This window comes from Pseudorasbora parva, chromosome 7, assembly GCF_024679245.1.
Source record: "Pseudorasbora parva isolate DD20220531a chromosome 7, ASM2467924v1, whole genome shotgun sequence".
NCBI lineage: Eukaryota > Metazoa > Chordata > Actinopteri > Cypriniformes > Gobionidae > Pseudorasbora > Pseudorasbora parva.
The window spans coordinates 29,684,159-29,710,984 of record NC_090178.1 but is presented as its reverse complement, the minus strand read 5'-3'; the positions used below and the strand labels follow the sequence as shown (position 1 = coordinate 29,710,984).

Sequence of the window (26,826 nt, the reverse complement as noted above, 5' to 3'; positions counted from 1 at the left end):
TTGGAAACATCAGTGGAGCAGTGCTCACGCTGAATGGCACGAAGTGTTGGCTACTACTGGCTATTTAAACTGAGCTATGTAACTTTTTATATATTAGGTTGGCTATTTTATTTTGATAATGAACTGGCTGCGATGTCAAGTTTGCAATGCCATCACAGTTTGCATGTTTTGTGCGCGTGATCCAGGCCAGTGCAAAAGAGCAGAGGAAACAAATAAAATCTGTTCTAGTCATACAGAAGAGAAGGACATTATTTAAAATAGCAAAAGTGTTTACTTACATTTAGCTATAAAATAGCCTAAAGAAAACACGATTTGCTTTCTGTCTTCTGGGTTTCCGTTCCGTGAACTTGTTTGGAGGAGTGTCGCGCCACGATAATGAACCAGTCAGCAGCAACTGTCACACATTTATTTTCCTTTTTGTTTGTTTGTTAATCTGTTAATTATTTAAGTCAATATATATTTCATGTATTTATTACTTTTATATAGGCCTATAGAATGATTTTATGAAAAAATATATATTTTTAAATTTTGAATGTAAGCTTACTCCATTTTTCTTAATTGTCCTGGCGACCCATTTTTTAAGTCTCGCGACCCACCCGAGGGTCGCGACCCAGGGTTTGAAAACCACTGTTCTACATCCCTAATCCTACCCAATCCCTACATTTAACAACGACCTAACTAACTATCAATAAGCAGTAATTGGGAGTTTATGGAGGAAAATATCATATTTAATAGATAGTTAATAGTGTTAAAAGTGTGACCAATTTTTTTCAAATAAAAGTTGTTTTTTTGACCATACTCTTCTGTGCAAATACCTTTTTCAATCCACTAGCATCAGTATTAACACATTAAAAACAGGCATTCAGCCTGGATTAAGACCACAAGCTGCTGTGACAAAAACCAAGAACACAAAAATACATTTTAGCTGCTTTACAGGGAGGCTAATAGCCTGTACAACGTGGGTGTTTAATTCACCCAATTTAACACTCTCCACAAGCCCTTTCTGTGGTGGACGGTACCACAGCAGTGAAGAATTCAGAATAAAAACACAAATATATTGTTGTGAAAGCTCTGGACCGGGTCTTACTGTGAAGCTTAATAGACAAATTTAGCTGTACCAGTACCACTCTTAATGCTCCCGCAGCGGCTGAATTAAAAACCCCATGCATATAAAGAAAGTGTGAATAAAGGAGCTATAATTCAACGCTGCAGCTGTGATTTTTATCAAGAGGCCTGTCAGCGAGCTGCTTAATCCTGCCGCTGATAAACCACCATTATGTGTGCCACTGAGTGCCACCACCCCAATCTAAACCCCATGACAGTTAAGATGCAGATTAGAGACTCACTCTCTCTCCTCGTTCGCCTTTGGTACCAGGAGGCCCCTGCGAAAAGAGAAAACCAGATTGAAGACAAACATTTCTCAATTCCCGGTGAGTCACCGATCGGAGAAGAAAACGACACAAGAAACACAAAGGCCTTAATGACTGTTTGGAGAGGGAGATTTAAACGTGAGAGAGGACCAAATTGATCACAGGGCCAAAGGCATAAAATGAATGCATCTCTGACCTAATGTGTTGGAAAACAGACGGGAGTTTGTGGCCAGAGCGCTGTGGCTGCTAAACAATTCTGATATCATAACATCTGGGTAAAAATGAGATGTAATCCTCACTGGAGGCCATGGGGTGCATAGACACTCGTCGTGAGGTTATGTTGCTGTTGTGCCAGAATGTGTGAGAATATGATCATAGTTTATTTAAAGCACTGAATGTCATTTCACACATCGGAGCAAGAGGTTATGGCTCTATATCTCCATTGTAGAAGAATTAACAAAGCCCTGCACTACTATAAACTGGGTTACAATGGATCATAAACCTGTCATCTTACTGACAATCTCTCTTCCAGGGCTTATAAAGAGAAAGATGTACAGGTTTCAAATCAGTGTTGAGAGGCCACGCAGCAATCGAGCTCTGCAGATGTTCCTCAAGACCGCTGTGAAGCATATGGTTCTACTTTACAAATCTATGAGAACAAACGCAAGGTAATGGAGCTCCAACATTAATACAGGTGTCACTCAGCAGGAAACTAATAGAGACTGATGTTAATTCCGATCGCTGAATCCCTCATGTGCTTCTAACATACACATGAGAAATAAACATTTCAGTCTGAGGCTCTGAGTCAACAATACCTGAGGTTTTTCAGTTTGTAGCTATCTCTCTCTCTGACTCTCACTCTGTGTATATTTTTCAATAAGTGTTTCACAGCCAAAACTAGTAGTCTGTAGGATATACAGTATCTAATGTGGAGCTGTCCACTCCAGCATTCATAAATGATTTCTAGGGACAAATAAAGGACTCCTTAAAGGGATAGTTCACCCAAAAATGAAAATTAGCCTATGATTTACTCACCCATAAGTCATTCTAGGTATATAAGACATTATTTTTTCACACGAATAAAATCTGAGTTATATTAAAAAAGTCCTGCCTCTTCCAAACTTTATAATGGCAGTTGGGTCATTTTTAAGTCCATAAAAGTGCATCTATCCATCATAAAACTGCTCCATAGAGCTCTGGAGGGGTAATAAAGGCCTTCTGAAGCAAAGTGGCATGTTTGTATAAGAAAGATATCCATATTTAAAACTTTATAGACTAAAATAACTCGCTTCCAGCGGACAGGAGTTCGTAAGTTGACTTACTGCGAAAGAATGCTAAAACTGTTCTGAGAGTTGCCATAGCTGCCATAATTAAAATATAGACATTTACCAAAAAAATGCTGTTTGATATATAAAAAGAAAACATGAAGTAGCTGGAAAATACAGCTGTAAAATAATGGCATACAATGAAAAAAAATGACTGACATTATTACTAGAAGCACAGAAATCGAAAAATGTTATTTTTTTGGAAGGCACAACAATGGATGTTACAAATATAAGGCCGAATGTAAGCCTTCAGACATGCTGAAAGTTCTGTCAAGTGGCCTGTCTTGTGCTGGCTCTGGACCAGCTGGCCATCCTTATTGTTGAGCCTTGCCAAAAGTAGTCTTTCTGGTTAAGCTAGTTTAGAAGCCTAATGAGAACATCAGCACACCAACACCAAAAATGCTGGACACCAGCTATGCTGGTCTTTTTTTCATCTTTGGGTGGTCTAGTACCCCAGGGAGAATAATTCTGGAATCTGACACTAAGATAATGACTCTCTGACAGTCTGCCAGAATTCAGTGTTCCTTCTACTAAACTCCACACAACAACATTTATAGAACTGAGCCCAATAATATCAGTAAGCTGAAGAAACCTGAAGGCATGACCAGCAGTATACAACATTCTGAGTTCAGTTTGTTCAACATGACTATAATGGAATACTCACAGGTTGCCCCATATCACCAATTTGCCCAGGTGGTCCGCTTGATCCTGGAGCCCCAGGAGCACCAGGGCTGCCCTAAAATTAGATATTGAGAGGACAAAAAGAAAGACTTGAAGAGTCTAGTGCAGGGGTGCAAAAGTCAGTCCCTGGAGAGAAGATACATATCTGTAGTTTTCAAATAAGCATGATTAGTTTATTTGGATCAGGTACGTTTATTTAGAGTTGAAGCTAAACTCTGCAGGGCTATGGTTTTGCAGCATTTGATTTTGCATCCCTGATCTTGTGATTTTATCATGTTACATACTAGGGGTGTCAACAATAATCGATTTGGCGATGCATCGCGATGCGGGGCATGAACGATTCAGCATCGATGCGGCAAAGTGCCATAATCGATTATGTCACTGTTTATTTTCTGGTGGACGATAAAGTTGTGAAGTTTCAAATACTTCCGGTTCCGGGAGAATAACAACAACAACAAGGAAGATGGCTGAGGCAGAGGGAGATGACCGCGATAGACGGGTTATTAAAAACGCGCTAACGCGCTAACGACCCGAGGTATGTAGGATTGTACGTATATATTTTTTGCACAATAATAAATTAATCTATAATGACGAAATACGGCGCAATTCACCTTTATTCCACAAGGTGGCAATGTCTGATACCCAATGATGAAGTGACGTTTCACTCATAGTTACCTCTGACAGAAAACGAAACAATAATTATAATCTGCAAAACTTGAAATGACTCAGTGATTTACTTCAGAGAGCAAGTACTAAACACAATCAAATATTAGTGTCACTGTCTCTTGATGATGGATGTGGTCAAGAAGCTGTCAGTGATCAAAATATTGATTTTGAAGACATTGAAAATGAGTTTTGAGAATATGCTGGAGATCGCGAATATGAGGCAGATGCTGAATATACTGGTAAACGAGCTCTGACGAGGTCATTTGATGATGGTATTAAACATCTGCTCAAACTGAACCCTTCCAAGCTCCAAAAGGTAACGAAATAGGTTTTATTTTATTCTTCTGTAGCTGTTACTCTAAAATCAGGAGTTTTATATATTATCACGACAGGTAGAGCTCTATCCATGTTAAATATAGATCTGGGTCGCTAACGACCTGAATATGTAAGAATGTTTGGTGAAACAGTCATGCATTTAAGAGTTAATTGCATTTTATTTAATTTTATTTAATTACATTTTATTTTATTTAATAACTTTTATGTAAAAGATACAGGAGACACATAGCAGCCAATACAATCTGTTGTTTAATATCTGCTTGTATTGCCTCATGACTGATGAAAAATTTGCTTTGTGTGCAGTAGAATTTTGATGCATCACAATGCATCGTAGAATCGAATTGAATCGAATCGTTACCTGGTGAATCGTAATCGAATCGAATCGGGAAGGCAGTGCCAATGCACACCCCTATTACATACCATTGGTCCTGGAGGGCCCTGTCGTCCCTGGGGTCCATCTTTACCCGGCAGACCCTAAAAGAAAGAATTTTATGATGATCACTATGCTTTGTCTAAAATACAAATCTGTAGAACATCAATATAAATACAAATTTTTTTTTAGGACAGATTATGAACAGTAAATCAAGGGAAGATTTCCTTCTAAAGGAAGGAACACATTATGGCAGTGTTTCTTAACTGATTTAAGTGGGTCACAGAGTTTGTAGTCAACAACAACAAATGTAACTCTTAATTGTTTTTTCTGGTGCTATACTTATATATTTTGAAAGACGTGCATGAAAGCTGCTGACTCTTCTGTCAAATGTAGTTTAGGTAAAGAAAGGATTAAGTGAATAATTCAGTATCTGCTGTTAGATGAGATGTTGTCAGGCTATATGTCAGTGTCATTATTCTAACAATATTTTCATAACTTATATGTCCCTCCTCAGAAAAAAAACCTTTCCTGTCCTGTCAGACGTTATACTGTGCTCACGTCGTTTACTCTTCAATTGCGAGTGCAAATGTGCTGACACATGCTATCAATCACTTCACTATATATAGAAAATACAGAGCATGCAACATCATAGTAACACTGTCAATGAGTCATGAAGTCATGAAATTACTAAAGTAACTGGTACACCATGTGGTAGCGGGGTATTGTGCATTTACCATGGTAAAAGTTTAGTTATGTGAATTGCGATAAAATCGCAATTGTGTGATATAAAGTCACAAATCTGAGATAAAAAGTCGCAATTACTCTTTTTTTTTTTATTTAGTGGTGGAAACGGGCTTCCATACATGTTCCCTGATTATAATGGATGACACAGTTTTAATTGTGGCTAAATGTTGTTGTTGTTTTTTTATTTAGTTGTTTTGTGGTAACACACCACATGTTTTAATCCACAAGCAAATGACACTCAAACTCACAGTTTGAATCAGCCTAACACAACTTACTGAATCAATCAGTGACTCACTAAATGAACAGCATGTGTTCAACTCTGGCTGACCTCTGTATATTCATGGCATTAACCTTTATTAACTTTTGGAACGGTTCAACGGCCAGCGATTCCAGTAGAAAAGACCAGATCTACAACGCTAACAGCAAAGTAACAACAGAACAGGTGGAAATGAAGGAGTAGAACAAACTCCTCTTTAATATCCACTAGACTACTGTTTTGTTGTAGAATGCTGGGATACACCGAAAGGACCTCAGTAGGGGATAGAGACTCATCAACAACATTACTGTCAGATCTGTCTGCACAAATTATATAATATGGTTCTGGCTGCTCTTTTTTAGCCAGTGATCCAACTGAGTCTAAGTGTTCTTCCACTCAACATGCTTCATTGCCCTAAATATTTAAGCTCTTTTGGGAAACAGTCTAGTGGAGGGAAGGGAAAACAATGTAACATTTAAAACGGCTCAAGTGTAGCATACTTTTGGAGTACCACACTTCAAGAGTGTAAAGCCTCTGAACAGTTTTGGTGCACGCAACATTGCAGTCCCATATGAGCGCTTGAGGTCATAGAAGTTTCTCTCTCTATCTCTCTCTCTCTGTCTCTCTCTTTCTGTGTCGAGGTGGATAAGAACCTCCCTCAAGAGAGTTCAAACTTTTGAACAGTAAAAATTGTAAAGTTTTTCACCAAATGAACACAAGAAAGATTTAATCATTTCCATTTATATTCTCCAATATAACAATAAACCTTAAATAGATTACCAGAAATTAATCAAACGCATCAACTCAAACACTTTTTCTGCATTTATATCCAATATTGCTTCATTTTTTATTGCCAGCAAAATGATCCTCTTTTTCTGGCCCTTTTGTAACCTCATGGGAGAGATAACATTAAAAGATTAGTTCACTTCAAAATGAAAATTTGCTCACCCTTATGCCATCCAGGATGATCATGTCTTTCTTTCTTCATTGGAAAAGAAATTATTATTATTATTATTTTGAGAAAAACATTTCAGGATTTTTCTCCATATAATGGACTTCAATGACAACCAAAATGTTGACGGTCCAAATCAATACAGTTTTGAAGGGCTTCAAAGGGCTCTGCATGATCCATGAGGAATATCTCATCTAGCAAAACCATTGACCATTTTCAAAAAAAATAAAAAAAAATAAAAAAAAATTTAAAAATTAAAAAAAATAACAATTAGATTAAAAGGTATATATATATATATATATACCTTTTAATCTAATTGTTAATCTTGTGCTGCTTGTGACACCATGGATTGTGCAATCACGTCGGAAAGGTCACACAATCCGTGGTACATCGCAGAGCAGCGCAAAATGAGCAACTTAGGTTTAAAAGTATATAAATGTTAATCTTTTTCTTGAAAATGACCGATGGTTTCGCTAGATAAGACCCTATTCCTCAGCTGGGATCGTGCAGAGCCTCTGAATCCCTTTTGAAGCCCTTTTAAACCGCATTGATTTGGACCTTCAAAGCCTGGAATGTTTTCCTTAAAAACGTAATTTCTTTTCAACTGAAAATAAAAAGACATCTTGGATGAGATGGAAGTAAGTAAATGATCAGGAAATCTTCATTTTAAAGTGAACTAAGCCTTTAAGGGCAATTCACTCTAAGAGGCTGCTTGTTTGGTCTTTGTATCAGGAAAGATCCAGCGAAACTAGTGCCCCAAATCTAAGTGTCCAAAAGCTCAACACAGCTGCACAAAGCAGAATCAAGTGTCTATAACTGGTGTCATGCTCGGTGTCTCGATCCACCGGTTACACCTTGCCTTAGCCAGAACACACGTGCACAATTGCACTTTGAACCTAATGTCAATCTAGAAATGTCTCTTTTAACCATGCAATTCAGTTGTTCTAGTGTCTCCATGAAGTCTATTTGTAGGTGAAAATCCCAAAAGTATCAAATAACTTCTTCAGCACTTTTGTGCTACTTACACATAAGACAACACTTAGTTAACCTTGGAAAAATAATAATATTCTTTACAAATGTTCTTTTTAGAGATTATCATAAGTTCAAAGCCAGACATCTGTTTTCTTTGTTAAACTGTCATTGTGAGTTACTGTGTATGAAACCACAGCAGATTTATCCCTCAACCTGCTTTAAATCAGCTCAGTAAGCAGCAGTGTGGTCTGAACACCTCCATTTGCGCTGCTTGTTTTTCTTTTCTGATGCAAACTGACAGATTTATTCAAACATTTTTTACTCAGGCTGCTCATTACTAAACAGAGATGGCGAACTTGCTCTCTCACCAAGACATTAACATTTAATTACACTACACAGCTTGGGAATGGTAATCGAATAACCGCCTCATGCATATTTTTCATTACAGTTCACAAAATGAGTCTAGTGTTCCTTTTGTTCAATCTCCAGTGGCATTTAATCTGTATAGACTACTGTTCCATCTAGAAATGGCAATATTAAAGTTTAAGCACCTCTTTATCTGTGACGACACATGCAGCACAAAACACCCAGACTAAGAGGATGCAGTTATATTATATACATTACATGTGAGCTCATACCAAAAATCGCCTCAAGAATCTATGACTCACAGGTGTGACTCTGTAATGTCAAATAAGGCTTTGTTCACAAGTTGCTTAATTTGGTTTGGAGGCGAGGTACAAAATCAATAACGAAAACAAACACGTTCGGCATTTATTATGACAGTCTAGCGGGGCAGATCTGATTAGTTCAGGTTGTGGTGTTATTGACTAGCAGTCCTTTAAATTGAATCTGTGAGTCGATGAATCCTTCAGCGTAATCAGATCTGTTCAGACACAGAAGAACACATAAGCTTTATTTGATGAGATTCTGTGGAATCATTCTTACACGGCAGGACTGAAAAGTGTTTACTTAATATAACTTAGGCAGTCAAAGTTAACATTTGCATTAATTGTGCATTAAAGTGTTAAAGGGGACATTTTATGCCCCTTTTCATAAGATGTCTCCAAAATGTGTCTGTGAAGTTTCAGCTCAAAATACCCACCCCAGATCATAGCTTGTCAAATTTGCCCCTATTTGGGTGTGAGCAAAAACGTGCAGTTTTTGTGTGTCCCTTTAAATAAGCTGCTGCTCCCCACCCCCGTTAGGATATAACTAATGACACAGCTCTAACTTTAGCCATATTAGCCATATTAGCCATACAGCGTTCTATAAAACAATTCAGTAAGGAAATGTGCAAACATTCACAAAATATGAAGCGCCATTCTTACTTGTTCTGGATATGAAGTTAGAGCACAAAGTGTTGGTATTGACCCTCGTTGGTGAAGCAGTCATGTGTAAAATAATTTGTGGACACAGATCTGTGTTCAAATACCTTATAAATGTGATTTTGTTTTCTTAATATGTCCTCTTTAATCATGCTAAAAATGAATGCATTGAGGCAAAATTAATAACACAATTTAACAAATCATGCCCCCTGACCAGTATGGAAATTCCGTAGTAATTTTCCTTGTAAGGGAACATTTATTAGCCTGACAAGCCAGACCCACATCAAGATGTTTGGTCTGGAAACTCACCATTGACAGGGCTCAATCCGAGGGGCGGGATAAACGGTTGTCTTTCAAACTCCCTCTGCACGCGATAGGATAGCGCTACAACCAACCAGAGCAACGTGAAGTGGCTCGTCGATATATTAAACATCCGCTGTACCCGGTCAGCAAAACGCCGAACACATCATGCCTTTTTAAGAATGACTTCAGTGCCGTTCTTTGTTCTTTTCTCAGAGAAAAGCTTAACTTCAAGTCTTCCAGAGTCACGGTCAAAGCTGATTCGAAAGACCACCGTTCGCCAGCTTCTGTGTTTACTAGTAGCACGCAAACGCAACTCTGCCGTCATTATGTTACACCCTGCCCACCGACTCTATACACGATGTGATTGGCCTGACCAGAGTTTGGCGTTTACAGCTCAGAAGTGTATTGAGAGTTGCTAAACGACACTCGCGGCAGATTAGATTTGCTGCCGCTAGGGTGCGTCTAGATTTCTAGGCTAAACATTTATAGTTTGAAGTACCAAAAGTGAAATGTCCAAAATGTGGTGCTAAAAGTATGTAAGGTTTATTTCAAAACAGATGAACGTGACAAAATATTTTTTTCTTACGTTGGCTGTTGTACATATTGCGGCAGTTATGAATTGATGTGTCCAGTGAGTGGTGCTAAAAGGTTTTTTAAATCCCATTGTACAAATAGCGCACCACTGAACCCTAAACATACCCAATAGTGTTAACCAAAGCAAACGTGACATAAAAATGCAATTGCTGATGCAACTATGCCATTTTAGTTAGCTTCCACGAGTCTTTGAGCTCTTTTATCATGACTCACGGGACTCGGACTTGTGCTCCAAAACTCAAGTGTCACGCTGTACCAGGTGTACAGAGAAAATGTATTAGCAATGAGACCAGGCTGGAATATCACACACATCATTGGTAATTGTTTTTTTTATATATACATCATACAGTATAGTTTGAATTGAGTTACAAAAGTTGCTTACTCTTTGTCCTGGAGGTCCATCTCGGCCTGGTCCTCCGCTGGCACCTGGTACACCCTAAAAATAAATAAACATTACATATTAATCAATGACAGACATCAATGTTCACAAAATGTTTGCCCTTTGCTGAGTAATAAATGTTCGGCCCTGTTGTTTCAAGTGACCATAGCCATACACAGAATGTTTTCCATTTTCACCAGCTACGGTATTGACATTATCTAAGTGCTCAATCTCAGCGTTAAGGAGGTAATCGAAAGCGAGGACAGTCATTGTGATTTGAAGAGCTGCTCTGCTATGATATCAAAGATAAAAAGAACATAAACTGTAGCGTAGTCCCTGAATATCTGGTTGGTAACCTAAAGACTGTGGTATTTTAACAATTGTCTGTCCATAGAATGAAAATCAATGAGCTTCAGCATTGTTTTGGACCCTATTGACTTTCACTGTATGGACAAAAACATGAAGGAATGAAACATGATGAAAGCTTCTTTTATGTTCCACAGATCAAATAAAGTCATACAGGTTTGGAAAGACATGAGTGTAAATCCACAAAAAAAAAAAAAACCCACATCCGAATTATGACACAGTCTGAAATGTATACCTCAGACGTTAGCATTTTCAATCTCTCAGTTGAGCTTTTCTCTACTTCACTTGCATCACTTTTAACAATCCCATAATCCCCAGCCGCTCAGCTTCAATAGAGTATGAACTCAAACTGCCTGTACATCTCTGGGTGGACAAGTAAAAATACATTGTTTTAGATTAAACAGACTCTTCTTCTTCATAATAATGCAATATTTCATTGCTTCAGCTACAATGTTACAAATCAAGAGGTTCAACTTCACATCACCCCATGTATCGGCACCACACACCAAATGGGCTTCTTTCCTTCACGAGTGGACTCGTAATTCTGAAACTGTGTGTGAGGGCACCCTTCATAGTATTATATACTGGGATCTCACTTCCAGCGGTAGAGACAGACTGAGGAGGAGATGCGGCACATGATATGGAGGACTGGCAACCAGCAGACAATAAATATAATTCACAGGCTGACAGGATAGATTAGACCTGAGTGAGAACTGAGTCTCTGCTGCAATACGGCAAATACCACTTCCTCCTTACTGCCAACATAACTCTGAAAGAACTCAATGCCTGGTGCTAATGGAAGCCTGGGTGCGGATGGCCCCTCTCCTTAAAGTAGGATATCCATCTCAAGCCAAGACGTCTATACTGGAAGGCTGAGGACCGTATGTGTGTGTATTTGTACTTTGACCACTGGAAAAGCCAGGATGTTCTTTTCATCACCCCAGAGAACTCCAGGGGATTTTTCTTGAGTGGTTGTCATTGGCTTCACATCAAACAGTCATTCCTCAACAAATGGAACTGTCACTGTGAATGTTGTAGAAGCCTTTTGGTGACACTTTCAGCAGAAAACTAAACACCGGCACTCTGAAAGAAGGCTTTGGAAGCATAAAAGTCTTGAGATCTGCTTGAAGCAAAAGAATGAATTCCATCCTGCCCGTCTTTTTAGTTATTCGGTTCTCTCTAAAATAAGATTGTCAAATGACAATATTAAACACTTAAATATGGTTAGGCAGTGGCATGTTGTGGATTGGAATGAGTAGGGTTTATCTGGGTTTGGTTTAGGGATGTGCATGGGTAATAGTTATGTTTTACAAGTACAAGTAATGTTTGTATTGTATTTTTCGGACACCCCACACCAATGTGCACTAACTTATCCAATGTACAATAGCTGTTTAAATGTTGGACAGTGGAAGTTTATAATGTTTTTAAAAGAAATCTCTTATATCCACCAAGGCTGCATTCTAAATGTATTTGATTACAAAATACAACTGGTTCCCATGTACATACAATAACTGGGTAATAACTATACCAACCCTGACCCTAAACCCTAAACCTAACCTTAACCCATGTATTTACCTTATAACCTAGTACTTTTTTAGGTAAGTACACTGTAAGTATGCATGTTTAACTGAACAATTTATTTAAAACATCAATCTTTTGTAACATTAAAAATGTCTTTACTGTATATTTGATCAATTTCATGGAGGCTAAACTTTTGAACAGTAGTGTAAATTATAAATGAAAACTCTTCAAGTCCCATTTGATGCTTGCTCAAATGTTTCCCAGTTGAAGCCAATGGAACAACATATTACCTTATATTTGAGAAAATCAACAAGAAACCAATACTATAATATTTTTATTGAACAAAAAAGTATTTAAATTAAATATTTTTAAAAATTCATGAAGGTGCAGGGGATGTGGGGATACACCTTTAAATTTAACCAAGCTGAATTTTTGAAGTGTCAAGATTATCATTTCATGTTAATTTCAATGTGAATAAAAGTGTTGGCGATGTCCTAGTTGGTGAGTCGTGTACTTATTATTTACTGTATTTGTTGATCCACTTTCATCAGGTTCACCCATTCAGGTTCTGTGCATTGTGAGATCAACAGGGTTATCAGGCAAGCACTGCCTCCTCTCACATGTCTTTTCACCTGTATGTACTAGTAGTTACTATATTTACCAGTTACCCCCTCAATATTCATACCTCATATTCGGACCTCAATAAGAATACAAGGGGAGCAAAAAATACCTATTTCTGAAAATTACTATTTGATTTTTAATTTTATAATATTTGTTATTTTATTTTTGTACTGACAATTATTTTCAAAACACCACATAATTAAAGGTCCCATGGCGTGGATTTGTGTTATTATTTCTGAGGTGTACTTATATTGTTAGTACGATTTTTAGATAATAAAATGTCATACTTTAGAAATAAAAGGCATTTTTCTTTCCTGACATTAGCCCTCTGGCTTGAATGCTCTGTTTCAAGGGGTGTGTCTGCTGAGACTTCAGTAAAAACGCCCACTGTTTGTGATTGGCTGACATGTTTGCATTTGAAATTAGTATTAGATTACCCTATGTGGCGGTGGGGACGTAATTTAGCAAGGTCTCCGTGCAAGCGCTGCCAGCCAGAGAGCACTCGTGGACCAGAGAGACGATAAAGATTGCTGAGAAAGTTATATTCTACCGACTTTATTTTGCTTGTATCTGAGAGTTTTATATAAAAACGAGTCCCAGTCACTCCGACCCTGTATTCTTCCTCATTTGAGTATTGAGTACACAGGCTTAATAGGATTTTGGTTGGTCGTGTGAATGCAGTGATCTCGTCATTGCAACACAATTTCTCTCACAAAATGTTTTGACCGCAACTAACAGCAAACACGACATCAATATGAATACAGTAAGAGCTCCTGTTGTTGAGCATGACAGCAGCCTTCATTATAACGGCAGTTTGGACAAGTGTGCAGATACACTCACGACAGTTTCAGACATTATAAAGAGAGTGTTCTTTGATCGTTCTCAGTAATAATTTAAATAACAGATTTGTTTGGTGTGATTTCATGCCAGGGGACCTTTAAGCTAATCATAATGTATCATTTGGCAGAGATTCAATTTATTAACAAGTTAACTTGGTTAGTGCTACACAGTGCTTTTTTATATTCTGAAGAGGAGAATTGCAAAAAGTAATTTCTAATAAGTCATATATTTTCTTCTGCCCTCCTTAAATATTTCTCATTATTTGACGTATTTGGCGTATCCCAACACTAGCAGACTTCCTGCTCTGACAAGCAAGTTTCCAAGCTAAGTTCAGGAGAGTTAAGTAATTCATAAAGGCACTTGTTGATTATATTAGGCAGCCAACGGAAGGACATCATCTATATTTGTATGTTCTCTTTTTTGCAAGCCAATTTTCTTAAATTCAAGATAAGCTGCACATACAGGCACACACATGCACGACTTATCAGTCATGAGCTACACACGCGCAGACGCTATAATTATAACTCTCTAACGGAAGGGATGGGGTTAGCTAATGAGAGAACGTGTGGGTGTTATAAAGCTGTCGTGAGTGCTGATGAGACAGGCGGGCAATATATTTATTCCGTACCTGAGGACCTGGCAGACCTATTTCACCCTTCTCTCCTTTCTCTCCTGAAGCTCCCTGAAAAGATTAATACAAAGAATGAAACAAACTCTGTATAACAATCCATGTAGTCAGAAGAAATTAAGGAAACTTACCGGCGCACCCTGAATGGACAGTCCATTTGGCCCCTGAGGACCCGGTGGCCCCTGTGGTCCTGAAGGTCCCATCTCGCCAGGTGGCCCTTGAGGCCCCTTGAACATAAAAGTTGGACATTAAACCTAACAAACATAACTTCATTATAAAATCAACATGGTTTCATTGCCGGGTTTATTTTCCTCAATATAATTACGTAACGTTTCAGGCCTACCACCAGCCGGGCTGCTGAAACAAAGTGTGAATGCCCTGCAGTCTCCTTCTCCATCAGGGATGCAATAATCAAGGAAGCAAAAGACACTCGTCACAGTCTAGCTTGTGACAAACTTCTTAGCGATGGTCATTTAGACCAAGTTTGCATTAAACTTTGGAGCGTGAAATGAAATTATGTCTGCCCCAGCATGGCTTTATTTGAACTAGAGCATAATGCATTCTGTGCATGCACACACACATCTGGAGGGACATTACTGTAGAGGAAACTACAGCTGGACGAAGAGATACAAATAAACATAGCCAGCTCTTTAAAAAATCTGAGCGAGAGAGTGAGATTTACTCACTCTCACCTTCCAAAAACAACACAGAGGCACATGCATTGTGTTATTTTGAGCTGTTGTCTATTTGGCAAATCATGACAACTCTGGGTGGCCCTGCATATGGGATACTGTAGAAGAATATGTGTACTTTACCGTCAAGCCTGGCTCCCCCCGATCTCCTCTTGAACCTCTGATACCAGGACCGCCCTGGGAGTCAGACACACACAATTAGATAAACACAAATTGAAAGACTCAGGAGAAGCAAATACATTTTCTTAAAGGGTTAGTTGACCCAAAAATGAAAATTCAGTCATTAATTACTTTCCCTAATGTCGTTCAAATGGGCCGAATTCAAAACAATGGTTGAAACGGTTATGAATCAGCGTATTGATTCATGATTCGGATCGCTTGTCAAACTGCCAAACTGCTGAAATCATGTGACATTGGCGATTCGATTCATGAATCAAATTCGGCCCATCACTAACTAAGTAGTTATTTTTTTACGCACAAAAACTTTTCTCGTTGCTTCATAAAATGATTGTAGAGCCACTGTAGTGAGAAGGGCTTTGTAACGACGTCTTTAGTGCCTTTATGGGTCTTCAGAGAGGAAATGACATCGGTGTCAATGAAGGCCTTTCTGAGCCAACGGATATCAATAAAAATATCTTCATTTGTGTTTTCCGAAGATAAACTTGCGGGTCTTACGGGTGTTACAGGTGTACCCTAATGACATTAGGATAAGTAATTAATGAGAGAATTTTCATTTTTGGGTGAACTTACCCTTTAATGACCAGAGCTGGAGTATATGTTAAGACAGCAATTTTAAAGCTGTTGTTCCAAATTATAATGAGATGCCTTGCTGGCTACATAGGCAGCATGCCAAGCATTACTGTGTGTTCACACCGCTGCAGGCAAGAGTGTCAAAGTGGCCGGAAGTCATTTATTTTCAATGCGAGCTGGCACCAAACTCCAGCGAGCAGCAGCGCATCTTGAACTATTTGAGCGTCGATGAGAGTTGAAATCAGTTCCAATTTATGGTAATGAGCTATGACGTGGTTTGCCGGCAACCAATTGGAATGTAGAAGTGCTCCGCTTGAGAGTATTCCAGAGAACGCAGTGCTGTAAACTTTGGTTCTGACCACATTCGTTCCCAAGCAAAATGAAGGAGTGGTTGATCATTGATGTGGCAGGTTTACCATGAACACAAAAGCCACACCACACAAATGGCTTTTATTTGGTTTATTTCATTAACAAACATGTAACTTTAAGTTCCTTCCATCAATCTTTTTTTTTTTTACTTTTTACATTTAAACATTTTCATGAGGTTAACTTATACCCTACTTGTGGTCAGTCTGCACAAATACCAACCGACATGCTTGTTTGCTAGATACCTATCTTTTGGAACTGGCTTCAGGCCTATGATTTAAAATGTTCCCGATCTAGGCAGTTCACAAGGTTTTGGTCCACAGCTAGTGTCTATTTATTGAACCCAATTGCCTAATTGCTCAATTGCTAATTGCCTAATCAAAATTGGATAGTTCAAAGTATCAGTGAAATGGAATCTGCCTATAGTCTAGTACAGAGTATCCCTGACCTGGTTAAAGGGTTACTTCAGGGATTAGAATATGGCTTTGTATCAGTAGAAACCCTGGAGTATAATCAAATGATTGTGCTTTCCCCTCTCATATCCCCCTAAGACAAGAGATTTATGCAGTTTATTTCTGGAAAAATTCCTACCGTGACGCAAATATAGTCAATTTGCGTCATGGGAGGAATTTTTCGATTCCATCTTTGGAATGTTTGCCGAGAGGCTAAAGACTACAGCCAGCAGAGGGAGCTATTTCCACATGTTTTCAACCCGCACATGGAGCTGGCGATCACACTCACAGCACAGCTCACAGATGCCGGCATTAATTTAAACGGATGCTAAGCAATGTAAGTGTTTTAACTTCTCAAATTAATTTCTATGAAAGTTAAGCTTCCAAAGGCATGAGCTGAAAACGCGCCAGTCTGAACACGCGTTGTGAATCTATGCCGTGACTGTGGTCGCAATTACCTCAGCTCTAATCTCGAGAGCTCATTAGCTCATTTATGACGTTAAATGTAATCTGACTACTTCAGCGTTAGTGCTATGAGACTCACGCGGCAACTCGATCATTATATTGAACAGACACGTTCAGTATTTAATTGTAGTGTCTGTTCTCTAACTCAAACTCAGTCACTGTAATCCAGTAGCGGTGGCTTTGGGAATGGCCTCACAGGGCAGCGAAGCATTCTGGGAAATGTAGTCTTTCATCCCCATGAGACAAAAATACATTCCCGGTCTTTTCTCAGTCTAGAAGGCACCAAATTCAAAAATAATTTCACATTTCTACTACATTAATGACCCAGTTTAAATACAGATTCATCTTTTCAGCCCTTTAAAACAATATCCCACCTGCTTATGACCCTCATACACTCTTGCCCTTACTGCTGCAGGCAAACACTAGTATTTTAACCCTGTTTGCACGTCTTCCTTTTCCTGTGTTTGCTTTAATTGCATCCCCAGTGGCAACAGCTGCAATAAGATAGTTCTTATCACTGAAGACTATGGTCAAATTTGATTCATGAGCTTGCTCAAAACACATCTAACAAAACCTGCTGGTGACGGTGGAAGCCGAGAACACAGCATACATATTCATTTGAGAGACGCATGTGCTGACTTAACAGGACACATAATCATAGGAAAGGCTTTAGAACACAAATATCAAGATGCAGGAATAATATACACAAGTGAAATGCAATCGTTTTCCTTGAAACCACCTCTTGGTCATGGAAATGGGCTTGCATGGATGAAGGAATCTATAAATGCAGACAGGACAGGAGTGGACTAATCAGTTTTGATAAATCGATCTCCTCGTAATGACTTTCTCAAAAGAACTGCTGTTTATAAACCATGGCCTTTTCGAGGCCTCAGAAATACATTTTCCCTCAGGGTGCATATGATGCTGCCTTCCAAATGAGCTCATTTATTTGTTCCCGCCATATTGAGTTCAACCTGCAGCACGGGCTGAATTGAGCAATCTAATGCTGGGTCTTTTTCTCAATATCTTACATAGTCTTTCCGTTTGATTTTATATCTCTAATCTCCTTATGCTCCTTCTTAACACGTTCTGTGTTTTTCCCTGAAGAGGTATGGTTAAGCTTAAGACTAAAAGCTTAAAAGTTTCTAGTTCGATCCCCACAAGGAACTAGCCTTGAACAATAATTGTTGTGAGAAAGAAGCTAAAGCCTGAAACGTTCCTGGAGACTGATCACTGTCATGTAAAAGCTGTCATGTAAAATAAAAGCTATAGCAAGTTTGTCAGCTAGCTTTTATGCCAGAGTATGATAGCAATTTTTTTAGCTAACGTATATGTCCGATAGCTTTTATGTTGAAGTGTGAGAGCAAGTTTGCTAACTAGAGTAGCCCAGTCAGTTAGCTTTTAGGCCATGTGTCCACCAAAGCGTTTTTAATTGTTTTCAATGGGAGCGCCGTCTTTTTAGAAAGCCATGAGCGCAATGAGGTGCTGAGCGAGTATTTCACGCTCAAGCGCTGAGCGCTCTACGATTTTTACTGGTCGTCGAGAGTTGAAGAATGTTTAACTTTGAGTAAAACGCACCGCTCATCACTGTCACTTTTCACCCAGCCGTCCAATCACAGTGGAGGAGGGGCGGGACAAACACAACACAGACCAACCGCCACATTCTGCGTGTACAACGTCAACAGATGACAACAAACAATAATAACGGAGCAAGATGATTTTAAACAAGAGCCAGAGCAAATACTTTACATTGTGTCATTACAAGCAAAGAGTCTCAACTGAAGAAAAAAACGCTGCCTGCCAAAATGCTCTCAATCGCCCACAGTGAGGCATTTTCAGCAGAGCGCCTAGTGTTTTCAGCTGGCTAAAAATGCTTTGGTGGACACACGGCCTTATGCTAAAAAAGAAGAGCTATATTTAGGGAAATGTTTATTTGCATCAATTTATTGAATCTAGTGCTATATAATATTCATTAACACGATTGCAAATCATAATTTTATAAAACCAGACAAGAAATGTTACTTAATTATCTCAAAAATATTATCTCACCTCAGTGCCTCTATCACTGTAGCTGATTTCTAATTGGTTAAACTGATTATGTAACAAACCTGTGTTACAAATCTCCCCGGTCCCAACTCTGACCTAGAGCCCCTTTCACACTGGGCAGTTCTAGGAACTTATTTATAGGAACTAGCGACCAGGGTGGTTGCCAGATAACTAAATATTCCCCTAGGGCCATTTTCCTGCTTGCATTCACACCACCAGTAACTCTGAAGTGACATAAACCGCGTTTGTTGTTTTGTCACTTTTATTTTGACGGCGCGGTAAACAAGTATTTTGGTACGCGGATAAAAAGCGTACGCGGATAAAAAGCGTAAAAAACTACAAACATGACGGACGTGCGAGTCCCGTGAGTCCAAAGGTTAAGTAAAGAGGTTTAGATGAAGGGGTTTGAGTGACCAACTATCAGTATTTAGCCTGACAAAAAAATATATTTATTCAGTGTTGTCCACATGATATTTCACCTGCAGCAGTATTGAGAACTTTTGTAATGACACGTTTGGCTGTTAATTTTTAAATGCATCATTATATTTAAACTGCAAACACGAGGAAAGTCTCTGTATTAAAGGCCCATGAATGGCAGATCAACGTGCGGCTACATTTCTCTCCGATACGATAGGAAATGAAACTGAATGTGGAGGATTTGAACTGATGATGATTGACAGGGCAGTTAAAGAGCTATGGGATGCTCATAACCAAGCGACAGAGTCCGTTAAAGATGGCGAAGTAGTATGTCTCGAAGCTTGCATACTTTTCTGCTACACACTCAAAAGTATGTACTTTTTCTTTACAAAAAGAGTACACTTTGTAAAGAAGTATAAGTAGGCGAATTGGGACACAGCATCGGTCTTCATTAATTTACAATCTGTTTAACAGTCCTGTCTAATATGTTAGTAGAGTAGTATATAGAAATGTTATACAAAGAAAGTAGACTGTATACAAAAAAGTGTTGCGTTGGATTTTCTCCTTAGCGTAAAGGTTGAGAGGTCCATCTATCACTTTTTTTCCATGTTTGTAAAGTTCGTTTGTGGATTAAATATATAGGCTATAATCTGTGTTTGTACACATCCTTTTTTTTAAATGGCGGGTGTACGTGTTCGGCCAATAAGTGTACACTTATGCCACTGGTAGTTCCTTATGTGCTGGGTTGTGAACACGCGAAAAAGCGGGTATTTCCTCCGTTAGCTCTACGAACTATAAAAAGGTTCCTCTGATGCGAAAGACCCTTAGTTTAGTACCCCTGTTCTAAGAATGGGAGTATGTGAGAGTGGTTTTACCGGCGGTCCCGAGGGTCCAGGTGGTCCTTTGCTATCCTGAGCACAGGTGCAGGCATGGGGCATGGCAGGACAGTCCTCTTCTACTCTCTGAGGGAAGCACAAACAAAACAACATGTCGTACAACTTTTCAAACACCAGATTATTTGCTCTCTTGAAATCTAACAGCACTTTATTTGTCCAAGTCAACCATGGGTGTCTGTGCAATTCCCCACAGCCATTAATTTGCGAGCGCACAAACACAGCAAGTGATCTGGAGATATTGTTATTCCTACCTATGGAGGACCAAGTCTATTTGTCTGCTACAAGACCACCTAATTGAATTATTTGTAGAGTGGTCATGGATCTTTAAAGTTAGGGACAATTGCCAGAATGGCTGATTTGAGATAACTTAGAAAACATTCTGTCAGGATAATAGAAGTAAACCAAAAAGAGACAAAAAGAGATATCACTGAGGTATCAGATGTATGACAATACTGTTATCTTCAATACTGGCATACATAAAACCATTATATATATATATATATATATATATATATATATATATATATATATATATATATATATATATATATATATATATATATATATATATATATATATATATATATATATATATATATATATATATAGTGATAGCCAATTACAAGGTTGCTTATGGTCATTTTATTAGTTTTATAGCTTAGTCATTTGAAGACTAATTAGATCATTAAAATATTTTTTTGGAGATTTGATTAAAGACTCGCATAATTTACTCACGCCATCTTAGGTGCATAAGACATTCTTCTTTCAGACGAAATACAATCAGAGTTCAATTTAAAAAATGTCTTTGCTTAGCCAAGAGTAAATCATGGGGTATGAAAAGGGTATTTTAACATTATATGACTTATACCTAGTCTTTCTTCTGTTGAACACAAAAAATTATATTTTAAAGAATGTTGGTAATCAAACAGTTCATGGTGCCCATTGACTATCATAGTAGGAAAAAAAAATACAATGGCTACTGTCAACTGTTACTGACATTCTTTAAAACATCTTTTTTATTCAACAGAAGAAACACTCATACAGGTTTGGGACAACATGAGGGTGTGTAAGTGATTACAGAATCTTTCATTTTTGGAATCTTTCATTTATGGTTAAGTTGTAAAATATACAGGAATCCCGTAACTCCAAAAATAATGTCACAGCATTTTTTATGGTGAATTTCTGGCAACCACAGCTGCCGGTTTTTACTGTAAAAAATTATATTTTTTAACAGTGCACTACCAGTACCAGTAAGAAGATTTTGAGGAAAAGAGGATAAATTCCTGGATCTATAGTTGGCTTAGTGGTTCTAATCCACACTTATACAGTATTTATTTAAATAAGCCAAAATTGTAATGTCAGTGCACGTACATCAACAGCAGTAACACTTATTAATGCATTAATAATCAATTCCAAGTGAACCTCAGCCATGTGGGTGATTCTGTATATTTAAATTTCACATACTTAAGATGTTTGGGGTTAAATGTCTGATATTCCCTGGTTCATTCACCAGTTCCAGAAGCTAATTAGAATGTGGCTTGTACAGTTTGCTGATCATATAAAACTGACATATATGCATATGCTATTTGGACGCTCTTACCAAGCCTGGGAGTTCACAGCACTTATCCCGACTGGCCCATGATATACTGCAGACTATGTCAAACATCTGGAGCTGAAACTGTGGACAGGATCATACAAAAACACACAAACAGAGCATATTTACAAGGATGCTGAACTGTAATCACTTATTTAGCAAAGAATGCAATTGTCATGCCTCATAAATGTTATCAACACAACCATTTCATGAAGTCTAAACAAATTACGGGGGCAAACTGAAGCAAATGAATGAAATCTAAACAAGCAGAAAGTTCATGCGTTTACGAACAGCCGCGACTGAGATGCGTTTGATTATTTGTTTGGGCTGAATGACTGATTCTAATAGTTTTAAACTTTTGCTTCACACAAACTCGCATTACAACCCCCGCCAGGATGATTACAAAGACAATTAGTCTCATCAGTTGTTCTGGCACCCTCGGAGGAGAATAGAATCAGACGCACTCCTACACAATTAGACATAATGATCCACACATTCTGATGGAAAAACCAAAATGCATAAAGTCTTTATTTACTATCTTGAACTGAGTGCCCATGCTTTGAATTCCACACCATAATCATTATACGGGTAAATCTGAGAAGCCTCAGAGTTTCCGACTCTCTCTAATAATTATCAGACTGCACACAAAGATTCCTCAGAAACATTCCCATACTTGTACACTGAGTTCTTTGTGTCTGTATGAGACAAAAGCTTGCCCTGTTATGGACAAAACTTGTCCTTTAGGATGGAGACTAAATGTCTTCGCTCTTACCGGCGCTGAGTTCTCTCTCTTTCCACGTGAGCGGACCATGCGTCCCAGAACCTCCACTCCATCAATAGTGATGTTACCTGCGGCATTGATGGATTTCTCTCCAACCGTTTTGCAGTCGATCACCACTTTAGCGGCGGTTTTGCTGATGGCCACATGAAGCTAGGCGAGATAAAAAGGAATACGCAATGATTAATAACTATTAAGGACGTATTGATATAAAAAGCTTAGCTGATAGTGATATAGATGATAATTATTTAAGCAATATGGTGAATATAGTAACAGCATTAAGCATTGATGTTGATGATTAAAGAGGATTTACATATATTGTAATGTAACAACACAATTTATCATTTATCTTGAAACGCCATGTTAACATAAAAAAAATATTATAATTATCAATGCTCTAGCACTTTTAATAACATTTCCAAAATGTCTTCTTCATGTCCGTATGTCTTTTTGCTGAAAAATCGTTGCTTATTTTAAACTAACAGCAAGAATAACTTTAATATGACATAATAACATAATATGACAACTTTAATGACATATTCAGGGATTTGACAACTTAATATTTTATACATTAGGTATTTATAAGGCATTTATAAAAACAATTATTTAAGGTATATTAAGTTCAATAATCTTTGTACTATATTTTATCATATTTTCAATACCACATAGCTAAAAGTTAAAAGGTTAATCTTTGAACAAAAAATAACAGAAATTGTTCAAAGTTTATAAATGCACTGCAAAATACAACAACAACAAAAAAAAGTGGTGGTCAATAAATAACTAAAACTAAATAAAAAACCCTGATGTGATACATAAAACACTTTTTTTTTAAATCACCCGTTATTTATACGATAGTAAAAAGTTGCATTTCAAGGAATTTCTAACCGTTATTTCATATTTCAGACTTGACAGAGTTAAATATCACATTCAAAACAGCTCAAATCTCCACATAACTTTTCCCATTTCACTCTGAGACTAGTAAATCTTACAAGTCAACCTTGCCATGTCCACATTCATTGTCTCTCCTGATTTACAATGTGTGCTATTGTTAATCCCATATACTACACCGCAGTCAGATGAGAAACTGTAATTGAGTTCAAAACAACCACAAAAACTAAAACAGAACAAGCTAAAATAGAGTTAGCAAAAGTTCATATTTGTATGTCAGAGTCGATTTCAGTATGAGACAGCACACGTCGTCTGTTAATGGATTTGGGGTCCAAAACTCAATTTTCTCCAGTTCACTGGATGCAATTGTAAGTGCGAGTGTGCTGTCAGACAGGCGGGCTTGATAGCAGACTCAGACCAAGCTCATTATTGTGAAGTCTCGCATTAATGTCAATTATAAAGCATTATGAAGGGAGGCTGTTTAATACTTGGAAATTAAACCTCTATCAGTGTTGAAAAAAAACTGTCTGAGACAGATGAAATTTGGTTAAGTCTCTGAGGCGCTATGCTTGTGTTTTGGCAAATATGGATTTTCATACTGAATATCATCTTCCATTTTCTGAGTGGCAGGTGTTTTGGCAATGAAAGCCAATTAGATTCTGCAGCTGCAGCAGCGACATGCAGTTTAGGCAGGGACGGGTCCATGTGCTCCATGTGTTTAACCTGAGAGTGGTGCTGAGTGTTTATGAGTGTGTCTGAGCTGGTCTGGCGGTGGTAATGATGATCTGCTAAGCAGGAGTGGCAAAAGGGAATGAGAGGTCAGCATCTCTCCTTTTTCAGCTCAGCCACTGATGGTCAGCTGCCTCCTGATCAATTTCAGGATAATTCTGTTTTCAACATGATGAACAGGCCCATTTCTGGCTTCATGCCTATAGAAGCCAGCTGCTCCTGCCCACCTTTTAAACGTGCAACGATTGGTTGTTAATCTGTGTTTTTGTCTTTTTTTTCAAGCTAAAATATTGAAAATATTGAAGCATTCTCACCTGAGAAGCAAAACTACATACAACCTTAAGATACTGGAAAATAGTTTTTATTTATATTTGAAAAGGTTGGATGGATGGATGGATGGATAGATGGATGGATGGATGGATAGATGGATGGATGGATGGATGATTGGATAAATGGATGGATGGATGGATGGATGGATGGATGGATGGATGGATGGGTGGATGGATGATTGAATAAATGGATGGATGGATGGATGGATGGATGGATGGATGGGTGGATGGATGGATGGGTGGATGGGTGGATGGATGCATGGATGGATGGATGGATGGATGGATGGATGGATGGATGGATGGATGGATGGGTGAGTGGATAGATGGATGGATGGATGGATGGATGGATGGATGGATGGATGGATGGATGGATGGATGGATGGATGGATGGATGGATGGATGGATGGATGGATGGATGGATGGATATTTTAGTTGTGTTTTTCTAGTAAAGATATAGGAGTATCCTTACCTGAGAAGCAAAATTACATAAGATATTAAGACAAAAATACCCCAAAAGTTACATCTCCAAACCCGCAGCTCTTGTGGGGTGTTCCTGGTTCCAGGAAGGAAAAATGGTGAACCGGTGACATTGGTGGCTAAGGCTTATGATGCTCATGGGGGAGCGAAGGCTGGCCTGTGTAGTCCGATCAAACAGATGAGCTACTGTTGTAGTATTAGATTCTATACGGTAGTATTAGAATACACAGGAACTGTGAGTAACCTATACTGAGTGTGATACATTACTTCTAGGCATGAGAATAAAAGTTATCAGAAGTTATGGCTGGCTGTCGTGTCGTCCTCCATTATAAAGGTTACCATATCCTTGGAAGCAATAAAACCCATAAAACAACTGTGTAATGTCAGCGAAATTAGGAGGTTTTTGGGAATGGTCAACCACCTTGGTAAATTCTTACCACATCTGACAGACAAAACACAACCACCCAGAGACTTATTGGAAAGTCCAACATGTGGGTCTGGGGGTCACATAAGCAAGAGGCTCCAGGTTTGGCACTGTACGATACAAACAAAGATATAGTTGTTTCTGCGCATGGCTCTTCATATGGGCTAGGAGCTGTTCTCCTTCAGAAGCAAGCAGACAAGATATGTAAACCTGTGGCGTATGCTTCAAAGTCTCTCAGTAATACAGAGCAGCGGTGCCCGCAAATAAAGAAGGAGGCAATGGCCTCCACATGGACTACTATTCTAGGTTCTTTGAGGTTGCGGAACTGACATTCAAATCCGTCTTTGTACATCATGGAATCCCAGAGGTGGTGTGCTCAGACAATGAGCCACAGTTTGCTGCAGTGTTTCCGCATGTTTGCACAGGACTGGGGTTTCAACCATGTGACGTTGAGTCCTCATTTTCCGCAAAGCAATGGACAGGCAGAGCGAGTGGTGAGGACAATCAAAAATCTCCTCAAAAAGGCAAATGATACACTTATGCATTTCTGTGCATCTCCTCTTGCTAATGGTTACAGTACTGCCAAGCTCCTCATGGAAAGGAAGATAAGGACACTAGTTCATCAAGTCTAAACGTTCCTGTGACCTCTTCTGATCTTCTGGACCTGACAGAGATACATGTGTCTCCACTCTCTGCAAGTTCAAATGTCACACCAGACATTCAGAAGGTATGTCAGCTGACTGCACAATGTACGAGATAATATCCTTGATGATCCTTGATGATTCCAGGATTTGAGCACCTCTTGGGTATCTAAAGGAGTTTTAATGTAGTTAGAGTAACCCTGAGTGGCCAATGGGGCAGAATAATTCCCACACTCAGTTGAAGATTTTGGCCAGTCTACCCCTTCCTTCTAGTCTAGGGAAAATAAATACAGAACACGTTTTGCTGATGATTTTTTTTTTTTTTTTTTTTTTTAATTTACATGAATTGTTATTTAAACTTCATTGATTAAGAAACTTGTTTAGTAAGAAGATAAATATTTCTTCATTGCAAGTTAATGTTAATCCCCTAAAGGATTAAAAGAGAAGGAGTATTATTTGGAAAGAGGGATGTAGTATTATTTTCTATACCATAGTATTAGAATACATAGGAAATGGGTAACCTATACTGAGTTTGTTACGATACTTGTAGGCAAGATAATAAAGTTATCTTGCCTACAATAACTAATAAAGTTATCAGAAGTTATGGCTGGCTGTCGCGTCAACCTCCAT

General features: G+C 38.4%; 1 protein-coding gene across 10 annotated transcripts in view; it reads right to left on the bottom strand.

Annotated features, from left to right (window-relative positions):
• Positions 1–26,826, bottom strand: part of col14a1a (collagen, type XIV, alpha 1a) — a 177,623-nt gene that overhangs the window by 12,094 nt on the left and 138,703 nt on the right. For 7 of the 10 annotated variants that reach the window (XM_067449025.1, XM_067449017.1, XM_067449019.1 and 4 more), the window contains exons 34-44: positions 22,703–22,861; positions 21,937–22,014; positions 20,316–20,402; positions 15,068–15,121; positions 14,596–14,640; positions 14,384–14,479; positions 14,253–14,306; positions 10,280–10,333; positions 4,799–4,852; positions 3,360–3,431; positions 1,347–1,382 (exon numbers count right to left, since the gene is read on the bottom strand). In XM_067449025.1, coding sequence (XP_067305126.1) covers positions 1,347–1,382; positions 3,360–3,431; positions 4,799–4,852; positions 10,280–10,333; positions 14,253–14,306; positions 14,384–14,479; positions 14,596–14,640; positions 15,068–15,121; positions 20,316–20,402; positions 21,937–22,014; positions 22,703–22,861 — 789 coding nt within the window. The remainder of the gene's footprint in view (positions 1–1,346; positions 1,383–3,359; positions 3,432–4,798; positions 4,853–10,279; positions 10,334–14,252; positions 14,307–14,383; positions 14,480–14,595; positions 14,641–15,067; positions 15,122–20,315; positions 20,403–21,936; positions 22,015–22,702; positions 22,862–26,826) is intronic. The other 3 variants (XM_067449022.1, XM_067449023.1, XM_067449026.1) reach the window with 1 other exon arrangement.